This window comes from Condylura cristata, unplaced genomic scaffold, assembly GCF_000260355.1.
Source record: "Condylura cristata isolate star-nosed mole 26May11 unplaced genomic scaffold, ConCri1.0 scaffold00016, whole genome shotgun sequence".
In the NCBI taxonomy this organism is placed as follows: Eukaryota; Metazoa; Chordata; class Mammalia; order Eulipotyphla; family Talpidae; genus Condylura; species Condylura cristata.
This window is the reverse complement of record NW_004567117.1, coordinates 38146153-38154872: the sequence shown is the minus strand read 5'-3', so window position 1 is coordinate 38154872 and position 8720 is coordinate 38146153. Positions and strand designations below refer to the sequence as shown.

At 47.7% G+C, this 8720-nt stretch overlaps 1 protein-coding gene across 1 annotated transcript in view; it reads right to left on the bottom strand.

The window, feature by feature from the left end:
* LOC101620395 (nose resistant to fluoxetine protein 6-like) overlaps positions 1–8720 on the bottom strand; it is a 35682-nt gene that overhangs the window by 17198 nt on the left and 9764 nt on the right. The window contains exons 2-4 of the mRNA XM_004684018.2: positions 5790–5929; positions 5455–5533; positions 905–1046 (exon numbers count right to left, since the gene is read on the bottom strand). Of these exons, the coding sequence (XP_004684075.2) occupies positions 905–1046; positions 5455–5533; positions 5790–5929 (361 nt within the window). The remainder of the gene's footprint in view (positions 1–904; positions 1047–5454; positions 5534–5789; positions 5930–8720) is intronic.

Here is an 8720-nt window from a genome sequence, read left to right as displayed (position 1 = left end):
AGCCACCCCCATAGTCCCATCGCTCTTCCCACCCTGTTTTGTGCCGACTTTCTCCTCCCTGCTGCATGTCTCTGGTTTATAGCTGCCTACTGATTTTAATTGCATTATAATTACTTTTTTTTTACTGATCCTATAAGTGAAACTATCTGGTATTTTTCTTTTCCTTCTGCTTTGAAGAATAAACAATGAAAGAAATTAATAAAACAATAATGAATTTCACTAAATTTATAATCATTATTTTTAAAAATCACAAGCAAAACGCTGCAGGTATTTGCAGCTGATAGGACATAGGGTTTGTAAAAACCAACACAAACCCAACTAACACACATGAAAGGCTGTGCAGAGCAGAAGGTGAAGAGTAGGCACTTAAGAGAAAAGCCCTCCTCACCAGGGTTTTTAAATGTAAATTAAGCCAGTTTATTAATCTATCATTTGGCGCTAGATGTTCTTGCAGTAGTGCTTGATGCTGGTGATGGGGTGATAGATAGACATGGAGCAACTCATCAAATGACTAGCTCCCGCCCCTCGAGTCCACTCCTGGGGAACAAAGTCTGTGGTGAACAAGAGTCAGAGGCAAGTCTGTGGAGAGAGGGCGGGAGAAGTAGAGCTTCAACTAAAAGCCCTGACTCTCCAGCCGCCCCATGACCGCAGCAGAAATACTGTGGGGCAGGGTGCATTTCCCAGGGGCCCCGAAACCCGTGCCATCAGGTGTGGCCAGCCTCCCCCTTGAACACTGCTGCTTTCCCCCCTGCAGGTGGACGGCCACCTCCTGCCAACGGACTCTCTGCCCAGACTCCACTCAGTGAGTGGAAAACCGGCGGTGGGGGCAGCCGGTGAGCCACAGTCGCTCTGCAGCGCGGTGAAGACCCCAGCCCGAGCCCCAGAGCTCAGGCCCTGAACTCACAGGCACACGGCAGAGAATGTGTCGCGGGGGGTGGTCCTGGCTGCACATCTGGCCACACCCCCAGCAGCCGGGGAGGAGGAATTTATTGCAAAGAGAGAGAGGGAGGTTGCCAAAAAGGAAATATCTCTGAAGCGCAAAATATCTAAGGAGGAAAAGGGAAATCGATTGTATTAATAACCTTTACGAGGAACACTTTGCACTTTCTAAGAGCTGTCACATCTATTATTTCAAAGCCAAGCTTTGATGTTAACTTCTAACATCTGATTTACAGGTACAGCAAACAGGTGCCAAGATGCTGAAATGCATGAGCTAGGTAAACGAGCTAGGGCCTCCTCTCAGTGAAAGAAGCCTCCTGACTTCTCAGCCTGCCCCGCCTCTCGCCTCCTTCCAGGGCAAAACACTGGGAATGACATGCCATCGCTGCTCGATATTTTGTTTTTAAAGAAAGATTTATTTATTTGTGCATACAGAACTGGGGTACAGGCCAGAGGCTCAGGGGCAGTGAGAGGCTTCACCAGAGACAGAGTGGGGAGCAGAACAGGCAGATCGACGAAGTACACTGCTGAGGGGAGCAGCGGGCGGGTCAGGAGAGGTCTGCCGCGCCATGTGGTCACCTCCGGGGCAGGCGGGGATCGAACTCATGTGGAAGCAGCTTTAGATTCTCAGTGCTATGCTTTAACCCGCTGCACCACCAGGGAAGGCCTCAATTCCGTTTTTTAACAGCAAGAGAGAAGAGTGCAAGCTGGGATGGAAAACGACAACCGATGTCCGTGGGCTGGGGAAAGTACCCCTTAAAATGAAGCTCAGAAGCCCCAATGAGGACGCAGCTAATTAGTCAGTCACCAAAAGAAATCCTTTGCTAAGATGCTGGCGGCAGGCCTGGAGTGGGGATGGGAACTTCAGCAACCTCAGAGTTACCTGGGGGCTGCTAAACAATTGCTGCCTCCCCTCTGCAGGCTGCTGACCCAGCAGGTCCGGGAGGAACCTGAGATCTGCATTTCTACCACTCCAAGATGAAATTCGCCTGACAGGGGCCCTCCCAGGTGGTGCAAGGGGTTAAAGTGCAGCACTATAAAGCTGTCCACAGCCACTGCGGCACAAGTTCAATCCCCAGCCAGGGGTGTGACCCACATGGCACGACAGGCCTCCCCTTCCCACTGCTCCCCTCAGCAGTGTATTTCACTCATCTGCCTGTTCTATTCCCCACTCTGCCTCTGGTGAATAATCCTCTCACCCACCCCTAACTCTGGCCTGTACCCACTTGGTAGCTTATGGTAAAAGGCTTGTAAACATTGATTGTTGAGTGGCTCAGAACTCATTGCTCTCTGCCCCTCCAAGCTGGGACAGTGTGATCATCAAACAAGGGTGTGAAACTTCCCAGGAGGAACACTGAGGGTGAGTCTCTCAGGATAGAAGTACTGAGCCCCTCAAAGTCCAACCTAGATAAAATCTGCTAGCTCAGTGTTAAGCCAAACCCCTTCTTTTTCAGCTCTAAGCTATCCCACCCCTGTCCCCATGAGTTGGTAAGGGGGGGGGGTTGCCTTTGTTCAGATTAATCTAATGCTCATCTAGCACATTCTAATGGCAGACCCTGAGCTAAGTGGCAGTGAGTCACTGAATCCCTGTCTCATTTAAGGGATCTCAGATAATCTAGCCAAACTAGAAACTAGCTATGAGATAATGTTTGCGGTTGAATTAGGTCCGTCTCAAAGGTTTAAATCCTAAGCTCTGAGAACTGTGAGTGCGGCCTATTTAGAAATAAGATCTTTACAGATGTGCTCAACTTAAAAAAAAGCCTTTACTAGATTTTGTAGGGCCCCAAATCCAGTGTGACTGATGTCCTTAAATAAAGAGGAAATGTGGACACAGACACACAGGCACAAATGTCACTTGATGACAGCGGTAGAGATTGGGGTGATATATCTAAGTCCCCCTTTACTTTGTGTCTGGAGCCCCAGGAAACCAACACAGTAAGTGTTGCTGAAATACACAGAGGTGAGTTGTGGGGGGTGAGACCACAACCTGGCTGGGGACCGTCACACATGAATTTTATCTAGATGCCCACTTTGAAGTGACATATTCTTATTCTCAGGAACATGCAAAGCCCATAGGCTGAAACTTCAGGCTGTGTGGTTTTCTGGCCTAAAAGCTATAACTTCTGACCTGTCCAGGATCCCTTTCCCTCTCTTGGCCATACTGGGCTCAGTTCTTGGTTTGTTGGCTACAGTCTCCACATGTGAACCCCGGTTCTCCTGCTCCAGATGTTTGCACAGCTGCCTCTGCCTGCTATTGCTAAGCTCAGGGTTGCCACATCTGTAGAAAACATTGGTGACTCTAACAAAAAGCTTTAAGGGGTAGCTGACAAATCCGTTCCAGATGGGGACCTTCTCCCCTGGGCAGAGATAGTCCTGTGTCTGTCGGCAGCCTCTGTGCTAAGCCAGCAAAAGCCCTGGACAGCCAAGACCAAGTGCCACTAATCCACCCACCAGGAAGCCTTAACTGTGTCTTTCCATTTTCCAAGTCACAAAGAAAACCAGCAGCCTGTTTTCCCCCAAAGATCTTTTTATTTCTAATAATTGCTTCTTACCATCTACTCTATCCTAATGTCAGCTATGACTATTAAAAGTAGCCTTAGCCAGCTAATAAGTAAATCTCAATTATAGGGAGTTATGGGTTGACTTGCGATACTAATAAATGTTGACAACAGCTCTGCAAATTTATGTTTCTAGAACATTAGTTTGTCCAACAAGAATTCAAGCTGATATATGATGTATGACCACTGGTTTTCTTTTTAGCAACACATAAAATATGCGACTAGATAAATAGATAAATAATGTGCCCGAACCCTGGAGTTAATCACCAATTCAGAGGTCCACTTAAGATTATTGAAAACTCATAGTAATACTTTAAAAGAGGACTCTAAATAGCGTGTGTGAAATTATGAGATAGTAAGAAAGCTGCATTTGTGCTTCATTGCCTCTCCCTGGCACACAGCTCCCAGATCCCTTCTAACACCCTGAGTGGGAGGAGGGAGAGGAGCTAATTTGAGGACTTTTAGATCAAATCTGAGTTTAGGCTGATAAGGTCACGCTTGGAGAAGGAGCAGTGACAGGAGCCAACACCATGACCAGATTAGATTTCAGCCCCATCCCCAACCTCTAGGGAGGAGAGAGGGGTTGGGAGTTCAGCTGATCACCAATGCCAGTGATTCAATCAATCAAGCCTAAATAATGGGACCTCCATAAAATGTCTAGAAAGCCATGGGGGTGTAGAAAGAGTTGCTCTTCTCCTGAGGGGGGTGGGCAGCCTGTGCCCTTCCCATATCCTTGCCCTGCGTATTTCTTCCATATGTCTGTTTCTGAGCTTTATCCTTTAGAATAAACCAGAAACGAAAGGAAGTGTTTCCCTGCTCTCCATGGGTGGTGACAGCAAATTATGGAATTTGAGCAGCGTGTTCAGGGACCTTCTGATTTGTAGCCAGATTGGAAAGAAACCTCGTTCTCCACCTTTGACTGTTGTCTGGAGTGGGGGACAGTCTGTGGGTTTAACCCTTAATCTGGGACATCAACACCACCCCAAGTGGTTAATGTCAGAATTGCTTCCTCGAGGGGGAAACCGCACATTAGCAGCCGGAAGTGGTCTGGACTAGAAAAACAGTGTTTTCCTTCTCATGTAAAGTGTTAGTTCTCATTTGGAGAACCAGAATAAACGCAGATGATACTAATGGCAAAAATCTTGGGCTTCAAAGCTCTTCCTTTGAAAAATTTGAAAGATTTTGAGGGGATCAAATCAGTTTTCATGTGAACTACGATGGACTCTGACTTCTGGTTAAGGTCAGAAGCGACTGTAAAGCAGCACATTAGAACCAGACTCAAGTTTGTCGCCTCTCTGTACAGGTGAAGAGACTGAAGCTTGGGGGAATAAGTGACTTGCTCAGGATCACACAGCTGGGAGGGAATAACCAGGACCATTGCTGGGCTTGACGCTAAGCCGACACAACACAACACAACACCTCACACACTCCTAGTTCACAATGGCCACTCATGAGCCACCACGGAAAACACAATATGGAAACTGAATACCACCCACCTCCTATCTTCAGACCTAACAGGCAGTGGTCGGTGAGGAAGATTTATAAGATTTATTTATTTATACATACAGAACTGGGGTACAGGCCAGAGGTGTGGAGGTGAGAGGATTCACCAGAGACAGAGTGGGGAGCAGAACAGGCAGCTTGACGAAGTACACTGCTGAGGGGAGCAGCGGGAGGGTAGGCGAGGTCTGCTGTGCCATGTGGGTCACCCCCTGGCTGGGGAGTGAACTCGGAGCACAATTCTATTACAAAATAATCTTGTCGTCTTTCTCCTCCCTAACAACTCTCTTCCTCTCCTCCCAAGTCCCCAAAAGTCCACTAGTCTTGCCTCACTGGGTTTATAACGATGAAAGGCAGGCTCAGTGGGAAGGAATGGCCCACCTTGGCTCCCAGGAGTTGGGGGAATTCAAACCTTATGCTGAGACAAGAATTTCACTGCGTATCCCTCTGGGCCTACCCAGCTGAGACAGTGCGGTCACATCCTCTTCGGAACAAGAATCAGGTACACACAGGCCCATGCTGTAGTAGACTTCACCCTGGGGAACGCAAGGCCACAGCAGTCTTTAATTTTTGTGTGCATGGTTTGAAAAAGACATTTAAGTTTAAATTTCTCTCTCCATGGGCATCTCCCTCACCGTTCTGGGGAGCATTCATCTATTTTTAACTTTTGCAAAGCATCCGAACAGGTGTCTTTTGTTTGTTTTTCAGTTAAGTAAAGCATTCGGGGAGCTGCGCTGGGTCACCAATCACAACATTCGCTAGTCGCTGAAGGCATGATGGGGCCACACTCACCTGCGGAAGCTGAAGCTTGCAGTACTGGCCCTGGAAGCCCCCGCTCTCCGCCTGGGCGGAGATGCACTCGCTGTACGACCCCAGCCTGTCCATGTTCCCGTGAAGCACGTTGCTCCCAAGTTTTCCAGTGGAGTCATACACTAGATTTCAAAGCAAAAGAAGTAGGCGGTGTTAGCCATCTGTATTGCTCTGGAGTGACTTGACAGACACTCCACGACACCTTCCGGACCCTCCGGCTTTGGACAGAACCAGACCGATGCTGCTCTTCGAGCCTGCCTTTGGCTTCCACAACCATTTCCTCGTCGAGGTTAGAACATGAGCTGGTTGCCTGGTCTGTGGAGGTAAGAGCTGGGTTTCCTTTTAAAGATAAATGTTTGGTGAGAGGAAAAAGATGTAATTAAAGTGGGCAGGTTTGGCCCTTCCTGGTGGCGCAAGCCAGTGGCAGTCGCTTCAGTGACAGTTTGATCCCCGTCCTGGAGGTGACCACATGGCGCGACTGACCTCTCCTGACCCGCCCGCTGCTCCCCTCAGCAGTGTACCTCGTCCATCTACCTGTCCTGCTCCCCACTCTGTCTCTGGTGAAGCCTCTCACTAGCCCTGCACCTCTGGCCTGTACCCCAGTCCTGGATGCATAAATGAACACATCTTTTAAAAATAAAGAAAAACAAATAAGTAAAAGTGGGCCACTTTTCTGTCTTCCCCAGACAGACAAAAGCAAGCACTCATGTCTGAATGTTTTCATCCAGTTCCATGGGGCCTTCCTCTAGAGAGAGCTGCTTTTTCTAGGAGCGGAAGGATAAAGTCTCATCAGCCGCCCTGGAAGGGGCGTCCGAGCCCTGTTCTTGCAGGTCTGTCTGTGTTTCCACGTAGCCTTCTTTCCTTCGCTATTGAAGTCATTTCACCTCCCTCATCTCCCCCTTGTTCTCTCCCTTCCTCCCACTCCTCCGACCCTGTGTTATCTCTCCTTTGCACGTGTTCCTGCTTACTGCCAGTGCGTTTGTGACGCGTGACAGGTGCAGTGCTTGCTCTCCTCTTTGCGTCCTGCTCCATTGCTGCTGTTCAGGGCGTATCAGCCCCAGGTTCTAACCACTGGGCAATGGTCTGTCACATTTTAAACCTCTGTCTTTCTTGCTCGGACACGTACATGAACACCAGCCCACAGAAACACGGAGATGAACCCCAAGACGTAGGGTTTAGCTCAAACACTTACCTCCGGAGCAGGATGGCCGCAGTGCCCAGGTCCGGAGGCAGCGGGCCCCGCCTTCGCCGTCAGGACCGGCTGGCACATCCGCACCTCCGGGCTCCGGGCTCCTCTTGGCTCCCAGCTTCTCATTTTGGAACAGTTAATAGATAAAAAACGGGGCTTCCCTGGTGGCTCAAGGGGTTCAGACGCAGCACTATGGCGCTATCACCAGCCCCTGCAGCAGGAGTTCATCCCCGGCCAGGGCGCTGGCCCTCAGGCGCGGCAGACCTCTCCTGACCCGCCTGCTGCTCCCCTCAGCAGTGTATTTTGTCCATCTGCCGGTTCTGCTCCCCAATCTGTCTCTGGTGAAGCCTCTCACATCCCGGTCCAGCTGCCCCCTCCCTCCCCTTCTGGCCTGTACCCCCAACTCTTGCATGCATAGATAAATGAATCTTAAAAAATAGATATAAAATGGTGTCAAATTGTTTGAATTTTCATCTCTCTGCTTACAAGTAAGTCGGGATATTTTGGTTTGCTACCAGCCATGGAAATGGCCTCTCCTCTATATAAAGTACTGGCTTGTGGTATCCTTTGCCCCCTTTTTTAATGATTTTTCTCTTTTTGATTTGCTGTGCCTCCATATTACTTTTTATGTTGGTCCCTGACTATCTGTGTCACTGAAAACAGCTACGCTCCACAAGTTCTCTCTTGTCCTTACCTGGAAAAAAATCCTTATTTGGGGGTAATCAAAACCATCATTATTTTGCCTTATTGACTGTGCTTGGGTGTTTGGTTACAAAACTCTATCCCCCGGCAGTCACAGACTCCCTAACATGACTATCGTCTACTGTCTTCATAGTTTAGACACATTTAGACACAAGATCATATTTAAATGTTTAACCCTTCTGCATCTTAGGTGTGTTTTTTTCCTCAAAAAATCAAAACAAAACAGCAAAACAAAAACCAAGTGGTTATTTTCAAACCATCCCTAAACCACTTCGCCTTTCTCTGTGAATCTCTGACGGAACTTTCTCCTTACATCAGAGACTCTTATCTACATGATCAGCCTCTGAGCTCTGTTTTGTTTTATCTGTTCTGGTCATGGCCAACTATATCACCGTTGCAGGGTAATAGGAAAGGAAGGTCGAGGGCCTCTGGTTTAAAATTTATTAAGAAATTCAAGATGGTGACAGCAAATCACATTTAAAGCAAACACAAGGCCCTTTTAAGTGTGGGAAAGTTTGAAGGGAAAGGTCACATACCTCCGAAGCCAGCCCGAAGCCAGCCCAGGCCCCACTGCCAGAGCCAGATGGCTTTTATTATGATGGATTTGTAGCCTCTTGGATATTCTGCCTTTACTCTTTCATACGATGTCCAGGAAAATGTTTATTGCTCAAACCATCCAGTTAGAATACTGATTAAAATTACTTCAAATTTATAGGTTCTGGTGCAGGGATTAGCGTAATTTTTATAAGTCATTATTGGAAGTCATGGCATTTATTTAAATCTTTGGTGTCATTTTAATTTTACAGTTTTCCTTGGTGATCTTAAAACAGGTTACATAAACAATTCCTAACTGGTGTAGAGTTGAGTACTTTTCTTGAAGTGTTAGTATAATTCTATTTTCTTTTTAAAATTTCTTTATATATATATTTTTTACATCATTGTTCATTTTAAAACAATGTTTGCACTTTCCCCCCCTCAGGGGTAGACCCCATAGAATTTCCTCAGGCAATGGCCCCTGCACC